Source organism: Callithrix jacchus, chromosome 2, assembly GCF_049354715.1.
Source record: "Callithrix jacchus isolate 240 chromosome 2, calJac240_pri, whole genome shotgun sequence".
Lineage (NCBI taxonomy): Eukaryota > Metazoa > Chordata > Mammalia > Primates > Cebidae > Callithrix > Callithrix jacchus.
The window spans coordinates 16,402,912-16,421,289 of NC_133503.1; the positions used below are offsets into that span (position 1 = coordinate 16,402,912).

The 18,378-nt window shown below is 41.8% G+C and overlaps 1 protein-coding gene across 5 annotated transcripts; it reads right to left on the bottom strand.

Moving 5' to 3' along the window:
- Window positions 1–308: 308 nt before the first annotated feature.
- On the bottom strand, window positions 309–17,781 carry ZNF12 (zinc finger protein 12). 5 transcript variants are annotated; one of them, XM_035283146.3, is made up of 5 exons: window positions 17,457–17,781; window positions 15,977–16,041; window positions 9,226–9,352; window positions 8,882–8,977; window positions 309–4,468 (listed from the first exon to the last, which is right to left on the bottom strand). In XM_035283146.3, exons 2-5 carry the CDS (start codon window positions 15,989–15,991, stop codon window positions 2,619–2,621), a joined length of 2,088 nt encoding a protein of 695 aa, XP_035139037.1. In that variant the 5' UTR covers window positions 15,992–16,041; window positions 17,457–17,781; the 3' UTR covers window positions 309–2,618. The 5 variants fall into 5 exon arrangements, with proteins under 5 accessions (XP_035139037.1, XP_035139032.1, XP_035139049.1 ...); XM_035283141.3 differs by having other exon boundaries at window positions 17,251–17,781; XM_035283158.3 differs by lacking the exon at window positions 15,977–16,041.
- Window positions 17,782–18,378: the final 597 nt, after the last annotated feature.

The following is an 18,378-nucleotide window of genomic DNA, read 5'->3' on the forward strand; positions in this document are numbered from 1 at the left end:
AGCCAGCAGCCCGTGCTAGTGCATCAATTTGGCAGGAAAACATAGACTTTAAATTCAATGAAGGGAAAAGCAATGTATAGGAAGAAAAAAGCAACATAATTTTAAGAATGTACTTCCTGGTGGGCTTAATTTTAAGGGAGGCCAAAAATCCTTCTTAATTTATTAAAACATCAGCATCTTTTAAACTATAAACATTTTACTGTGAACACTAACTACATTACTGAAGAGGCAGTTGAGGACCACTTATATGCATACCAGACCCTTTGATGTGCAGGCAGTCCATAGCAGAAGAAGCAAATGCCAAGCCATTTAAAGTTTTCAAACATTTTACTGAAAACTCATATTGTATAATTAAGCTATAATGACACACCAGTGTGGGAAACCTCTGTAGATATGATCTCCACAAATAGGCTACGAATATAGAGTTCCTGCACAAAACAATACAACTTACCAGACGTAATTCCTGTTACGTACCAACTCACAATCAGCTTGAAGAAAGTGGAAGAAAAAAAAGTGCTGAGTAACAAAAATGGAAGCCATGTGTGATTTTAATAAATGAAAAACATGGCATTTCAGCTAGTGGTAAAGCAGTAAATAAATCAGATGATTAGCTATCAGGCTAATCATGTGAGAGAAAACAAAATTAGATCCTTACCTCATACTATACGTTGTCGACTAATACTGTAACAGTGATCTATGAATTACATAAATTACCTCAAACAAATTTTTTTCCATGTATTAGAAAAAAGGAGATATGCCTAACATTGTGTCACGTTCCAAAGATGAATTTTGCAGGTCAACAATATTACAGTTCAAGGAAGCATACATTTAATTGTTTCAAGTGGATTTCTAATGCTCAAACTATTGACATCAAAATTTACAGAAAATAAATCTCTATTATCGACAGCTGAAAATAAATGACTTACCTAAAGTCCATTTCTGAACTGCATAACTCCTACAAAGGTTTAAGTCTGTACCAATTAGAATGTCTTCAGTTATTAGTAACAGAACATCCTAAATCAACTGGCTTAAAAATAAGTTTAGTCTCTCACAAAAGAAAGAGTCCAAAGGTGGAGTGGCTACAAGGCTAGTTGGTTTAGTGGCTCAAAGACATTATTCAGGCCTCAAGGTCTTTCAGTCTTTCTGCTCAGGTCATGATTAAACTATAATCCATTGCTGAAAGATGGTTACCAGGTACCACATCCAGACAAGGTACTGTTCACCAAAAGATTCCACTTCACTTTGCTTGAATTCTTGGGCCTTTGAGACAACCTTTTCTAGAAATAGTCTTTCAGATATATCCTTTGTTATATGTCTAGAATTGGGCTCTGTGACCACTGTCACCCAATTGCTGGCAAGGAGAGAGGGAATGTCATTGGTTAAAACTAATCAGGATTTTTCTCACTTCCTTTGAGGAGAAATGGATACCCAAACTCAGCCAGCAGAGAGTAAAAAGGGAGTGACTAAGAAAGTCACTCATCAATGTCTGCCACAAACCTTTATTAAAATGTGTTCTTAATTCATTCAGTAACAGGAAGGAGCAGAGCACAAGGTTTAAAAGCACTAAAATATATCAAATGAAAACAGCTAATTCCTATGTTACACAGCATTGTGCTCTATACCCTTATGCAAGTGTCCAAATAAAAAATAGTAGATGAAAAATGATAGATACAAATAGGAATATTTTAACTATATCTTAAAACTGTATAGAGTGCAATGAGTTTCTCATTCCTGGAGAACTGTGGCATTAACAATTTAAAATTACCTAAGCAAAGTTTCCTATCTATTTTATACATAGATATCTCTCTGGCTAACTGGGATACAGTTGAAAACAGTATAAAAGCATTGGTCCTTTAGGGCTGATATTGTTCACTAAGAATGATCAAATGCATTAAATCCTAGGAAGAGTGCAAGAAAAAGTATACTTTACATCTATCAAATGATATTAACATGTAGTGCTGTTTAGAATGGATACTCTTACCATATGAATTACAAAATTAATAAGTGTACAATGTTTTTTCAAACATGATTCAAAGTCAACATACAATTCCTGTAATGTGATGTAATATAATGTAATAAAAAACAACCCCCTACCCCAAACATAAGTCCTATGTTCTTTGGGAACTGCTTACATGAGTTTATGGTTACTGACTTAACTAGCTATCCTGATAACTTTACACCTTCTATTTACACAAGGAGTATGTTTATTCACAGCAGGTATCTTCTATTTCTTTTTTCTTTCAAGTTTGCTACTGTATCAGAAACACATCTTTTAGTATTAACAGTTTCCAAAGGATTATGTTTTCCATATTCCTTATATTGATAGATTTCCCCTTGATTATGAATTCCCTGATATGCAAAACAGTTCCAATCCATGGCAAAATGTATATACATTCTGAATATTTATAAATTTTTACTTGTCTATAGTCTGGTATTGTTATACCATGTGGTCTTATAATCATAGTTCCCATTCTGTGAATCTTCAGATTATGAGTCTAACACACAGGGGCATGTCCACACTAACCTGTATAAGCTCTCTGATGTACAAGGTGTTTGACTTCAGGCAGGAGTTTTTCATAATATTGAAAGAATTCTCTGATATAATATGAGGTCTGACTTCAGAGAAGCCTTCCCACATCTATTACATTCATATTCCCTCTCCTGTGAATTCTCTGGTGGCTGTTGAATGCTGATTTGTGGTAGAATTTTTTTCCACATTCAGTACACTCATAGGGTTTCTCTCCTGAATGAGTTCTATAGTGTACAGTGAGGTATGACATCCGAGAGAAGGCTTTTCCACATTCATTACATTCAAAGGGTTTCTCTCCTGAATGAATTCGATGATGTATAGTGAGATAGGACATCTGAGAGAAGCATTTCCCACATTCATAACATTCGTAGGCTTTCTCTCCTGTGTGTGTTCTCTGATGTCTATTAAGGGCTGAATTCTGGCAGAAGGTTTTCCCACATTCACTACATTCATAGGGCTTCTCTCCTGAATGAATTCTATGATGTATAGTGAGGTATGACATCTGAGAGAAGAATTTTCCACATATATAACATTCATAGGGCTTCTCTCCTTTATGTATTCTCCGATGTCTACAAAGGGCTGAGTTCTGGTAGAAAGTTTTCCCACATTCACTACATTCATAGGGTTTTACCCCTGAATGAGTTCTATGATGTATAGTGAGGTATGACAACTGGGAGAATAACTTTCCACATTCATTACATTCATAAGGTTTCTCTCCTGTGTGCACTCTCTGATGTCTCATGAGGGCTGAATTCAGGTAGAAGGTTTTCCCACATTCATTACATTCATAGGGTTTCTCTCCTGAATGAGTTCTATAATGTACAGTAAGATATGATAACCGAGAGAAGAATTTTCCACATTCGTTACATTCATAGGGTTTCTCTCCTGTGTGGGTCCTCAGGTGGGTTGTGAGAGTAGACTTGCGGCAGAAGCATTTCCCACATTCACTACACTTATAGAGTTTCACACCTGTGTGAATTTTCTGATGGTCATTAAGTGCTGACTTTTGGGAGAAGGTTTTCCCACAGTCATGACAAACATAAGGTCTCTCTCCTGAATGTGTTCTCTGATGTTGTGTGAGGTGTGTCTTCTGGCAAAAGGATTTTCCACAATAATTACATTCGTAGGGCTTCTCTCCTGAGTGAGTTCTCTGATGCTGAATGAGGTGTAACTTCTGGTAAAAGTTTTTCCCACATTCATTACATTCATAGGGCTTCTCCCCTGTGTGTGTTCTCTGATGCACAGTAAGGGTTCCCTTCTGGCAGAAGGATTTCCCACACTGATTACATTCATAAGGTTTCTCTCCTGTGTGAGTCCTCTGATGTATAATGAATTTTGACTTTTTACAGAAGGATTTCCCACATTGACTGCATTCATAGGGCTTCATTTCCGATGTCTGATGTACAGTGAGGTCTGACATCTGGAGAAAGGCTATTTCAGATCCATTCCACTTATAGGGCTTTTCTTCCATGTGATTAACAAAAACGGTGTCCTTTTGGAAGGCTTTCTGGCATTCAATATATTCAAAAGGTTTCTCCAAAATATGAATTTTCTGATAAAGACTTTCTTTATTTAGAGTATAAGGTTCCCCATTTTGATTAAATTCATAAGCTTTATCTCCTGGATGAGTTGTCTCAAGCTTAATATGGAGGAGTGATTTCCCACATCCACTACATTCATCAGGTTTCATTCTTGCATAGCTTCCATCACTACTAATATATTCTGAAACAGATGTTAAACACTTTTCACATGAGTCACATAGGCTATTTTTATAAGATGTTTTTCTTGAAGGAACAGGGTTTGTTTCTACATCAAAAGTTTTACCAGGAACATTACCTCTCTCTTCAGTCAGGGTCTTAATGAACACGGTTTGCCTTGAAGGTTTATTTTCATCTTCCTGGACTCTCTCTATTAGGTCATCAGTTTGCCAGACTTTATCTAAAGAGAGACAAAATTAAACAACTTTTGTACCTCTTCCTATATATATGATATGGAATGAGACTTATAAAATTTGTACACAAGCATCTCATTGTGAGTGGATGCTAGCTAGCTTCATGAACAGATGAAAATAATTCCAAGTGTACTTGTCTCCTTTATTTTGGGTTAAAATTACACACACACACACATGCATATCTTCTCTAGGAATGGAGAAAGGGGGAAGTAAACTGACAAAAATATACACACTTTTGATCTGCTGCTTTATATTTTGTTCAAAACTGGGTATAGAAGATAAAATATAACAGAACAATGATTGGTAGGCAAAGAATACAGGATGAATGGCTGACAGGGTAGATACTAATAGAGTGATGAGGAGTGCTGTTGGACAAGGAGGGTCATAAGATGTATTCAAGTAGGGATTCATTTAGGGGGAGGTATAGCTGTACTTTATACCATATCACTTCATACCAAGTTGAGAGATTACAGTTTAAGGCATTAGCAGTGTATACTAAGATTTTTATGGTAGCATTTTCACTAGACTACATCCTTCCAAATTATTTTGACTTCTTTCTTCATTCCACATAGTAGAATAAACTTACACCTAAGTCTCCTCATGTTTAAAGGAAGAGCCCTATAACCAGGCATTCACCCTGTTATTCTGTTTCACTTGGATGAAGAATCCCAGGAATATATATATATATATCCAAAAGGAAATATAGAATAGTCCACAGAGCTTATCTTGTGAGGCTAGCAAGAGCTCAACAGGAAACTTTAGATGAAGACATACTGCAAATCCTATTAGGACTCATAGCAATCCAGGCATGGCAATATAGTTCTTATTTTACATCAAGTCAGAGAAAACTTAGAAAAAATTTTAGATTTCTTAAGTATTCTAATGATGCTATGATTTAATGCTAAACTCATTCTGACCATGAAATTCTACTTGTTCCTCTTTGAACAATATATTTAATAGCATGAACTCTGGCAAGGTGACCTAGGGCAAGCTACTTAGCAATTCTCTGTAGTCAGTATCCTCCACATGTCAAATGGAGATAATCACACCTACCTCATAAGGTGGTTGTAGGATTGCAGCGGTTAATAAAGTGCTCAGAGCAACATCTGGCACAAAACACATGCTTGATAAGCTTAGCAATTATTTTTCCCATCATTCAATCACCTGACAATTTCCTTAAGCCAGTCCCACCCTGACATACTACCATCACTTAATTCTCAGTGTGAGTGCTCTCCCAATCCTGAGTAGCATTTAGTGTACAAACCTTAAGAATCGGATCCCTGGCCAGGCGCAGTGGCTCACACCTGTAATCCCAGGACTTTGGGAGGCTGAGGTGGGTGGATCACTTGAGGTCAAGACCAGCCTGGCCAAGATGGTGAAGCCCTGTCTCTACTAAAAATACAAAAATTAGTTGGGTGTGGTGGTGAGCCTCTTTAATCCCAGCTACTTGGGAGGCTGAGGCAGGAGAATTGCTTGAACCCAGGAGGCACAGGTTGCAGGGAGCCGATATTGTGCCACTGTACTCTACCCTGGGTGACAGAGTGAGACTATTTAAAAAAAAAGATCCCTTGCTATACTCCTAAAATAGCAACTTTTATTTTTACTTGTCTTAGGAATGTCTGGATGAACCTGACTGCAGTACTGCTATCAAACACATTAAGTGAAACGATATCAACCATATCCTCTATAACCTATGCTTTCACTGAACCCATTGCTAAAATATCAACAGATCAAATGAGAAAAAAAAAACCTGATAACCAATACTTTTCACCACCTGGGCTCACAATATGATTCCAAGCTAGGATGACAGTCATCTACCAAAATATTCTGTTGCAGGAAAAGCAAGCTATTTGTGGGACAAGGAGGGTCCTAAGATATATCCAAGCAGAGAGCTGTTTGGAGGAAGTGGGTCTGCACTTTACACCTTTTCATGTCACATCAAGTTGGGAGATACAGGTCAGGATCTAAGGCATCCTTACCTTATGCTAAGATCACTATGGCCTGAAAAATGCCCAGCACATTTCACCTACAGTCTCCATCCTTATTGTTTCACTCAGTTTGTTTGACTTCCTGCCTTTGTCTTCTCAAAACCTACCTTTGTAGGGCATTTCCAGGCTTAAACAAAAATTTCTCAAATCCTTTCTCACCTCAATTAATTCCATTTCCCCTTGAAGCAGAGAATACTGTCTATAGAATCATTTGACAATGATGATTGTCATTGTGACTCAGCCTTGCATTGGAACATCGGCACTCCATGTAAAATACTGAGTTTTAATTACTCCATGCAGCCCTGTTCTCTTTTCTTAACCACAACCTTTCTCCTAGGAAGTATAATCCTATTTCCTATTTTCTTTGAACCTCTGAATAAAAATCAGAGAAGCTATTCTTAATCTGAATCACACAGATGTTTTTCTGCTACTTGCAAAATATATGGGGATGTGACCCAGGCATGCATATTTTTTCTTTTCTTTTCTTTTTTTTTTTGTAGAGACAGGGTTTCACTATGTTAGTCTCAGGCTGGTCTCAAGCAATCCTCCTGCCTCAGATTCCCAGTGTTGGGATTACAGGTGTGAGCCACCACATTTGGCCCAGGTATGCATATTTAGAAATAACTGCCTATAAATTATTTCTGAATGGATGGACAAGAAAGTTCTTTCACCTACCTAGCTTCTCAGATAATCAAAGAAATAAATGTCTACTCTATGTTACTTACTATCTCGGTATAACATGTCCTTTTCTTTATAGGATTATGATCCAAGAGCAAAATAGCTCAAGCAAAATATATACACTATAAAATAACACATTACTTAATCAGACTCACTTCTTTATTGTATCACCAACAGGTGGAACTGAAATTGAGGGAAGGGAGATACAGGAGTCATGATAAGAGTTAGGGAGGAAAAACTTCAGGGAAGGGTTGAAGATTTGAGCTTAGACTTAAAGAATGTGTTATCTGGAGGAGGGAAAGTACACCCTAAAGAAATGTAAAGCTGTAGGGACAATAGTCTCATGAAGAGGAGACAATAGGAGTGTGGACCAAATGGAATGTAGTGAGAGTTTTGGGGAACAACAGAAAATTACTTTTCCAGGCAATACAGGGCTAATATTGTTGAGCTCCTTAAGGGACAAGGAATTAAAAGTTCCCTTTAGGAAGTAAAATGTAACCAGCTATAGGCTTATGAGGCTAGTGATGAGATCAACTGGAAACTTTATATAAAGACATATTGCAAATCCAATTAGGACTCATAACAATAAAGTCAAAGGAAACTGAGGATATACAGAGGACCAGGACCACTGAAGACATTTCATACTGGACAGAATCCAGTCACTCAGAGATCAGTGATATCTGATGAGAATTTCAGTATTTTCAGAGGGACCACTATAGAAAAAGAAGAGATTAGTATAGTTTAGAAAGTAAAGGGAGGTGGAAAGGTGATTAGTAATTATAATTTAAAATAGGTCATGATCAATTTCCAGGCCTGATGAGAACAAGAGCAGCCCTGTACTGCCATCACAGAAAATACCAGACTAGAGCTCAGACTGCAGTGGTGGTAGAGGTATCATCCTGGGTGTGAACAACATAAAATAAAAAAACAACCCCCACTGGAGGTATCCTTTGAGAAACATGAGGAAATCATAATGGGTAGAAAGAGACCCTTTAAAGACATTTCTGGAGGTGGTGGAAGCATAAACCAGACTTCCTTTATGTATATAATACTCATTAAGCACCTGCCATGGCAGGGTATCATTCAAGGCATTGGGAACAGAACAGAGAATAAGAAACAAGATGAAAACAAGCACTTGGTTAAAGGAGGAGAGCCAGGTACTGCAGTCACCAAATTTCAGAAGGGCTGGGTCTCAGGAATGAGCAGTACTGTCAAATCAAGCACAGGTACACATGACAAGTGGCAGAATCCACTGGCTTAGGCATAGGATGGGGTCTTTGGAGTCTAACCTCAAAGAAAGAGAAGTACAAAGTAGAACAGCCTCCAGAAACAAGTCTGAAGCACTGCATGGTAAAGATTTAAAACAAAAACAAAAACAGAAGTTACTAAGAATACAAGAGTGACATAAGTTATTTTTAAATAACAGACTTATAACACCTAAAAAATAATCCATGATAATGGTTTCTGAAACTGCTAGCAGAACAAGCAAAGACCCAAAGTTTAAGAGAACAACAGAAGTGACTGGAATTGGATTCTGAGGAGTGGCATGTACAGAAAAGCTTCATAAACATAAGTTCTTATGGGGAAAGAAGAAGGCTTTGGGAGTGAGAGTCAGGTTCCTAAAGCATATAAGCAACTATCTCTAGTCACTTCTAAAGGTTTGGGACCATTAAAAAAATCCCTGGGAAAAACACTCCCAAGTTACCAATCTCCTCACTGCCTCCACTAACACACCTGGATAGCTCTGAAGTAGGAATTCTCCTTCTACTATCCATGGCTCTTCTCCTTGCTCCAACTTGGTGATAACATCCGGTTTGATAATGTGATACCCTGTTAATGAGAAATGAAAGAGAACTTGAACCCAGCTGCTTGGCTTCAGGGTCTCCATCATATGGGGAAAATGCCATTTGTGCTTTATCAAAATCAGAAACTTTCACTGGGGAGATCAAGACCAAGATGCCCTGCCTGGTGCCCAAAACAGATTACTCACATTTGTCCCATCAAATTTTAAGTTATAGTCATTAAATTTGTAAGAAATCCCATATATTTTAGCAACTGAGAAAGCAAGCTATCCTCACCCACAGAAACTAGATTGCTGTAGTTCTCCAGCATCACATCCCTGTAAGTTATCTTCTGCTCAGGGTCCAGCTGCTGCCACTCCTCCTGGGTGAAGTCCACAGCCACATCCTTGAATGACACTGGCCCCTGAAATGGCACCGCGATTGGGATTGGGTGACGTGAAAGAGGCACATGGGGACAAGATCTTACCATACTCACTGGCAAAATTAACCATGAACATTGTATACCTTTATTTTAGGTTACAGACTGTTGAAGGAAAACAGACATATGAGAAACGCTATTCTGGGGTTCATTCAGTATACATCAAAAGAAAACACTGGGATTGCATGGTGAGCCAGGAACAATTCTGGCTGTTGGGGACTCTAACACCAGCAGGCATGAATCTCACCCCTGAGGAGCACAGGCCTGGGGACATGTACAGAGCCCCAGGATGCACTCTGCTCCTTTGCACATTCTTCAATTTGCTTCTAGAACATTAATAACGTTGGTTCTCTTCTTACCTCCCTGGTCATGCCTTCTCAGTCCCTTTGCTGGCTCTGCCTCTACTCCAAGTCATCCTGAATGTGGCACACCCTAGGGCTGTCTTTATCTTTTTCTCTTTGCTGTCTGTACTTGCTACTTTGATGGTGAGCCCACCTGGCTTCCTGGCTAATTTAATTACAATCTATACACAACATTTTCCAAACTTACATCATCAGCACATGCCTTTCTCCTAAATTCCAGACACATAATGTCCTAGATGGCAAACTCAACATCCCTGAAATTCAGTTTCTGTTCCTGTTCAAACCTGCTCCTCCTATAGCTACTACTGGAACCAACCTACAATATTTGCCACAATGAAAAAAATAACAAACAGGCTGGGCAACAAACATTCTAACTTTGTATTTTATTATCAAGTGACCAAACCCACAGCAGATCAGAATGCAGCCTGCCACATGAATCATCAGTAATAGCTTGGTTTAGATGTCCATAATTCCCAGCTGGGAACCCCGTATTTCCTTTCTTCCCATGGTACATGTTCTAGGAGAAAGGAACATTCCTGAGGAGGGGCAGACAGCTGGCCTGGAAGCTGTCAAAACCACATCTATAAATGTATATCTTTTGAATAAACTGTCCCATTCACAAGTACTCACACTAGGCATTATAACTGTTTCCTTTAATATTATCCCCTCTAAAATAAAGAGAATAATGCTACCTATACATAAGACCAGTACTGAATGGACTAACCCATGGAAAGCACTTAGTTTTTTGGATAAAACACATACTTATCAATGATATCTACTATTATTGTTGACTTTCTACTATGCATCTGACTACTTTCTAAATTAGGCCAGAAAATTAACCATAAAACACAGAAATTAAGTTTAAACAACTGAAGGTTATATGGTTGTTATTTCTGTAATTGCCAAGGAAGAATTGTAAAACAGTATCTGTGTATTAGGAACAAAGAGGCTGAGATGATTTCAAGCAAACATGGTAGTAGGACTGGTGTAGAAGGTGTGGAAGGAAAGGCTATGTCATGTTCAGAGCTACGTAAGATGATGACAAACTCCTGATGTTGACTGAACATCTTAGGTTTTATGTGTGGAATGATCCATGAGTGCGAGATGGGTTCTGCTGAATCCCTAAGATGCTGTGCCATTCTCTCCCAGCTCCAGATACAGGGGTATCCACAGACAGGCCTCGCTGGCCTAGGAAGGCTGAGGGTGATCAGGGCTGAGAGTGTCCAGCTGCTGATGGGACACACAGTGGGGGAAGAAGTGGGTCCTGCCCCAGTAAGATGAATCCTGGTGTAGAACTGCCCCAGCAGGTGATGAGAACCTCTTGGAGAGCAATAGCTGAGCTTCCAGAAACTCTGTCTACATTTCATTCAGTCATCACCTGCCATGATGAGGATCAGGGGAGTCCGGAAGTTCACATATCGCATCGCTCTACCTTGCTGAGCAATAACGACTTGTTTACTTCTTAGGAAAGTTAGCCTGGTTTCCTCTATTCAAGTAGGAGGTGCCTGCTTAATGTGTCCACCTGATACCTGTCAGGATAGTCACTGTGCAATGGGTCAAAACGGGCAAAGGACTTTCAGGTAGGACTCACAAGAGGAAAAATGTGAAGAAAGTCATCAGCTTGGCTGGGCATGGTGGATTACACCTGTAATCCCAGCACTTTGGGAGGCCGAGGTGGGTGGATCACAAGGTCAAGTGATCGAGACCATCCTGGCCAACATGGTAAAACCCTGTCTCTACTAAAAATACAAAAGTTAGCTGGGCATGGTGGTGCATGCCTGTAGTCCTGGCTACTTGGGAGGCTGAGGCAGGAGAATTGCTTGAACCCGAGAGGCAGAGGTTGCGGTGAACAGAGATTGTGCCATTGCACTCCAGGCTGGGTGACAGAGCAAGACTCCGTCTCAAACAAAAAAACAAAGAAAAACCTCATCAGCTCAGGAAAAGTCACAAAAGGAACGCAAACAAATGAAAGTAACGAGACCACACATATCTATGACTACAAACTTGTGAACACATAAAATCTCTATTTTAAACCAGAATCCCTCTTATAATAAAAATATGCTAGGGACACAATCTTGACCAAAAAAAAAACACAAAAAAACTTAGAAATAGGCATACCATTTCAGTCACACTTCCATCACATAGATCGTATATAATGTATTTTTGAGTCTTTCCATTAAGTGATTCTAAGTGATCTTCCTGAGAAAGAATATTTAATTCTTTTTAGAATTCCATTAGCTAGGAGAGTCCTCCTCTGTCTGGCATTTCAGCTAGAAACCGTTGAGTGCCCTTGACTCAATCCCCTCAAACCCCTACTGGGTTTCATGTTTTTCACATTGTCAGTCTCTATTACCTCTTTTCAACAGATGACACACTTTCCCAACTAGAAGGCTTGAAATTCTCTGCAAGACAAAACCAAAACTCAAACCAAATCAAAACCGAACCTGGGTCCATCTGGGTATTTATCTGCATTCCCATCCCTCTGTCCCTTAACAGAAAGTCCAAATTCTAAGGAAGCAAAAATCTTAGCAACCCTCCAGGATTCTTACTCAGGCCCTTAGTGCTGGTCTCCTGAGTGCCTTTACAAGCCTCTGCCACTAACCTGAATTATTCCAGGACTGGCAAATGCCACTTTTCCCTTCCTTGAATGACTAAATCACAATACTTTGATGATTCATTCATTCATTCGTTCGTTCATTCATGCATTCATTTGAGACATGATCTTGATCTATTGCTTAGGCTATGGTACAGTGGCACAATCATAATTCACTGCAGCCTCAAGTTCCTAAGCTCAAGTGATCCTCCTGCCTCAGCCTCCCAAAGTGTTGGGATTACAGGTGTGAGCCACCATGCCCGGCTGAGGATGCATTTAAAATCAGACTTCTGCTTATCACTTCAGTTTCCCATGTATTGAGCAGAATGACTTCCATGATCTCCCACAATTACATCCATGCTCCCACGATTACATCCATGAATTACCTCCTCCAAGAACATAAGCACCTTGAGAGAAAGAAGTGCCTCTTAAAATCACATCCCAAACCCCAAGACAAATAAAGTTAGTGTCTAAGAAAAAAAGACAAAATGCTAGCTGAGGAGAAGGTTACAGAGCCAAGCAAGGAGGGAGATTCCTCTGGGACTCCTTAAGCCCCAGAACAGCAGACATCTGCATGGTAGACTGGCTGCTGCTCTAATTGCCTGCAGCTGAGAAACACCAGTATAATGACACAAGCTCCCAAAAGAGTAGTACCTTACATTTACGTCATAAGAAATGAGATGGGATTTCAGACAGAAGGAAAGGATGGTCCTCGCAGGTGGCTGAGCATGTGTATGGATGGTCAGAATGGAACTGCTCTCTCCCTAAACCTCACTCTCGGCTGATGAGTTATTTCCCTGAGAAAAGAGAAGCAAGTAGGAATGCCTTGTCTACCCTCTTCTCTAACCACCTCCTGGGTCTGTTCCCATCTCTGTCCCCTCTGGCTGACTTAAGTCCCCACAGCCATTCTCCTCATCCTATGGGCAAGAACTACTTTTTATTCTCAACAAAATCAACTCCACTATTATTTTTTCCATGAAAACAAAACAAAACATCATTTCTTAACCCCAGCTCCTTCTTCTGCTACAATCCAATTTCTCTTTTCCCTTTAGGGGAAAATATCTCAAAAATTCGGAATAGATCAAATCCAATTCTTCTATTACACTCTCCTAAACCTCTCCTATCAGGACTTCCCCCACAGATCCAGCCACAGGGCCTCAGGGAGTCACGTGACCTCCCCTGAGCTAAATTCAAGCACGATTTCTCAGTCTTCCTTGGGCTAGACTCTTAACAGCATTTGACACAGTTGATTGACCCATCTCTGAAGCCTCTCATTCCCTTGGCTTCACAAACTGCACGCTTCTGATTCTCCCTGTAGCCTGACCAGCAGCACCTTCCCAGTTCCTCCTTCTCTACCAGACTGTACACGGGAGAGCAACAGATTCATCTCACAAACTACACACACACACCCCTTCCTCATGCTTCCACTCAACACACACACACACACACACACACACACAGACACACATGCACGCACACACCTGCATTCCTCATGCTGCCACTCACAGCATACTAACACAGCCCAAATTTTAAACATCTGAAACCTAATTCTGGCCTTTTCTCAAGCCGGCTTTACCCACAGTCTTCCCCATCCCAGCTTAAGGCAACCTCATTTTCCTAGTAGCCACTTGGGGAACCACTCAAGTGCTTTTCCCATGGGGGAAGCATGATATGATAAACACTTTTGGAGAAACACTCAACATGGGAAATGAAATATACCTGGGCTTGTGAAGGAAAGTAGTGGCATAGAAAGGAAATCTCTACAACAGTAGAGAGACAAAAAAAGAAGCCATTTTAACAACAGCAGGGAGGGGATGGGGACAAGATAAAAACAATCTAGATTGTGACATTAACAAACTCAAACAATCACATGAGGTCCAAAAATGGACAAGTTTAGAAAGAATCCCATCTTTCTCGATAGGGCTACAGGCTGAACAATGGAACAGTGAACCAATAGGTACAAGAGAAGGCATAGGTGGGGGGGTTGCAAATAATTATTTTGAACCTACTGCATCTATGAACTTGAGGGGTCCTTTGGACACACTCCAAAGAAATGCTGAGCAGGTGGCTGGGCAGTTCCATGTGGGAGAATCAACACAGAGCCGGTGGTTAGAAGCACAGGAAGGTGAGATCAGATATGTACAGAGTCATGGGCCAAGAGTGGACACTAACACATGAAGAAAGCCAAAGAAATCATCAATTTCAGGAAGCAGGCAAGAAGAGAAATGGCAATGAAAATGACAGAGGAAACTGCAGAGTGGGCTAAGGCAAAGAATGGCAAATGTTCACTAGGAGCGTGTGCTAGATTATTGGCAGCATTAATCAGGGGAGTGGTAGGGACAGGACCAAGACCACAGGCTATGGGATAAAATGGGTATCTATGTCAGAGATTTACTACTGTCCTGTCTGCTGTGCAACCCAGATAAACTAAAAGAAAGAAATATTTATGGAGATGACTGGGCACAGTGGCTCACACTTGTAATCCCAGCACTTTGGGAGGCCAAGGCAGGCAAATCACTTGACGCTTAAGGTCAGAAGTTCTAGACTAGCCTCACCCAAGTGGTTCTGAAACCCCATATCTACCAAAAAATGCAAAAATGAGCCAGGTATGGTGGCAGCTACTAAAAACTACAAAAATGAGCCAGGTGTGATGGCAGGTGCCTGTAATCCCAGTTACTTGGGAGGCTGAGGCAGGAGAATTGCTTGAACCTGGGAGGTAGAGGTTGCAGTGAGCTGATAGCTCTACTGTACTCCAGAGTGAGACTCCATCTTTAAAAAAAGAAAGAAATATTTAGGGAGACTAATTTAAGGGTGGGAAGGCTATTCCTACAATTGATGGGAGCAGTAAAAAGAATCCACCTTTGAGACAACCATGTTTTAGTTACTAGATATATTATGGCTGGGCATGGTGACTCATGCCTGTGTCCCAGCACTCTGGGAGGCCAAGGTGAGTGGATCACCTGAGTTCAGGAGTTCAAGACCAGCCTGGCCAACATGGTGAAAACCTGTTTCTATTAAAAAATATAAAAAAAAAAAAAACTGGGCGAGGTGGTAGGTACCTGTAATCCCAGCTACTCGGGAGGCTGAGACAGAAGAATTACTTAAGCCCAGGAGGTAGAGGTTGCAGTGATTCGAGATCATGCCACTGCACTCCATCCTGGGCATCAACAGCAAAACTCCATCTCAAAAAAAGAAAAAGGAAACGAAAAAGAAAAATATTATTTTCACCGAGTCTTCCTTGGGTCATATGTTCTCTGCTTACATAGAAACAAGTAAGACAAGAATTGCAATGGTTCAAGGGTTGTTATTTAGGAAGGCTGTTCATAATTATCTCAAAGGAATCTTTAAAATTCATGCGAAAACAAAAGTGATTCTGCTTACGGTCAGTGTAAGTCAAGGAACGGATGGTATTTATCATTTTTTGTGATAAATGCGGAGAACATGAGACACACTTGTACTCTGGCTTTAAGAACTCCTTAAGTATCATACTATCTGTGCATATGAATATGGTAAAAAGGCTTGGTGCAGATGGCTACTGTTTTGTCTGACCAAATCTTGTATCTATTGCTACTTTTTCATTTTAAAATTCAAATTTATTCTCCTCCTAAGGTGTATTGTAAATCAGAGTAGAGATACACGAACAAAAACACTCACCAGGGATTTATTCATTTTCTGCTGCTCTTGGAAAAATCTGGAGGACTGTGAAAGCGGAGGCAGGTCTGGGGAAGGAAAACCCAAGCAATGAAGTTATGAATGGTCTGGCCTGCCAAGGCAATCATCTCCCACCTAAAACCTAACACAGAAAGTTCCATGAAGGATCTCCTATGGGAGACTGTCCCTTTAAGCCTTCAGAAGGGATTGGAAAATGATCAGGAAGGGGACCCATCTGCACATTTGTAACTCACACATGGCTACCTTGTGAATGAGTGGGTGATTCTCATGGTGAATGAATAGCGGATCCTACTGAAATAATCTGCCATCATTAACAGAAAGATTTAAAAAGGAATTCTGGTGACCAGCATAGCCTACATGGTGAAACCCTGTCTCTAGTAAAAATACAAAAATTAGCCCGTCATGGTGGTGGGCGCCTGTAATCCCATCTACTTGGGAGGCTGAGGCAGGAGAATCGCTTGAACCCAAGAGGCAGAGGTTGTGGTGAGCTGGGATGGCTCCACTCCACTGTACACCAACTTGGGTGATACAGCGAGACTACGTCTCAAAAAAAAAAAAAAAAAAAAAGGAATTCTGTAATACTCATCTATTTTCTTTTCTTACTAACTCTTTTAAATAAATATCAAAAAATCCACAGGATGCCCTAAATAAAGAGATGCAGTCCGCATGACTGATTTTGTTATTTACACAAACTTCAGTGCCGCTACTCAAAGGATCTATTACTGAAGAACTTACTCTCACTTAACTCGGATACTGGGAACAGAATACTGGCCTGGGAGATAAAACTCCTGAGTTGTACTATGAGCACCTCTACCCACAAAACCTCGAACAAGACACTCACTTGCTAAGGCCCAGTCTCTTCCCCTGACAAATGAGCCAGCAAGAAATAATCCCTACAGACTGTTCCCGCACTACAATGTATGATTCCACAAGAGCAGACCTAGGGGGGAATCAGCAGACACTTAAATGAGAGAAGAGGTGCTGACAGATGTTTAGGCACGGCCGAAATCTGGAGCACAGAGAGGAAGAAGTGCTGTTGGGGTGAGGAGGGAGTGAAGACAACGTCCGCAGCTGAGGCTGGTGACACCCCCCACGCCCCCGTAAGCCTCGTCCTCGTCGGACCCTGCCCTGAAACCCAAACACACGTCTCTCCTGCAAGCGATCGAGACGCTCCCCTGTCCCTATTCTAAGGTCCCCGACACACAGTGACTTCACTCACGCCACGCTCGCTCCGGGCCCGCAAACCCACGACCTACCCTCCTGGGGCTCCGCAGCTTCGACCCCACGGCTCCCAAGAGGCCGGGGCGGGACTGCCGTCGCGGGCGCGCTTCTGCTCGCGAGTTCCCCTTCAGTCCACCTCACCAAGGCCGAACTGCTCCCGGGGAGCCCGGGCCCGGCCTACGGGACAAATCCAGGCGCGGGATCCCTCCAGGAGCCTAGATCCGTCTCCCTGAGTGCTCACCGTCCTGCTGAGCCGGGGCCGGGCCGCTGAGGACGCACAAGGGCCGGTCCTGGGTCCAGTCGCCTCCGCCGCCGCCGCCGCCACCGCCGGCCGGCCCCTCGGGCCCACCGCAGCTGGCTCAGGGGCTCGCGCTCTGGGATCCCCAATCGAGCCTCCGCCTGGCCCGCGCGAACCCTGGTCCGCACAGCCCCGCGCCTGCTTGAGTGCCGGCCCGGCCCTTCAGCTTCCAGCCCCGCAGGCTACGCGATTCTCGCTCACCGGAGGCTAAAGCCTGGGGACGAGGGCGAGCGGGTACCTAGAGACGCACCGGAAGCGAGGGCAGTGCGGCGGCGACGCGCATGCGCGAACACGCACACAGAATGGGGTGCAAACGCACAGGAGTGCACCGGAAGTCCTCCCGGGGCCCGCCGCCGGTCATAGGACAAGTACCAGTACTCTATTTCCCATGAGCCTAGGCACTTCCCAAGTTTAGAAACTGTCTTAAATGTCTCTACCTCATCTAGCGGTTAAGAGGCTCTATGCTAATTGGCAGCCCAGAACCCGTGACTCAAATTTCTCCTTAGTTTACGGGAAAGTCTTCTCGGGGACGCCTTGATTGTCTTTAGGGAACGTCTAGAAACTCTCTGCTTCACTTAGCGTCTCCTAGACTGTGCCCTGGCCAGGCCTACCTTACCCGAATCAATGTCCATGCGCAACCAGGACAAATGGAACAAGAGGGTGCATTATGCTCTCTCATGATCACAATGCCACATTTAACCAAAACATTAGTAAATAGAGCCCATGGGTGAAATAATAGAGTATTAGCCTGAGACAGGATACAATCCTCTCCACAACAAGGAAAAAAAGTATTCCAGCTTCTCCAAACTACTTCTAGCTTGTGATAGCTAGAAAAAACAGAGAATATGTACAGAATTGAAAGAAG

Bases quoted from the DNA above. Each gene is read 5' to 3' on its own strand.
- ZNF12 (XM_035283146.3), bottom strand. The intron at 8,978-9,225 runs GTGAGGATAGCT...TCTCATTAACAG, and splicing joins CAGCAATCTAGTTTCTGTGG to GGTATCACATTATCAAACCG. The intron at 4,469-8,881 runs GTGTGTTAGTGG...GTCTCTCTTTAG, and splicing joins CCTACTTCAGAGCTATCCAG to ATAAAGTCTGGCAAACTGAT.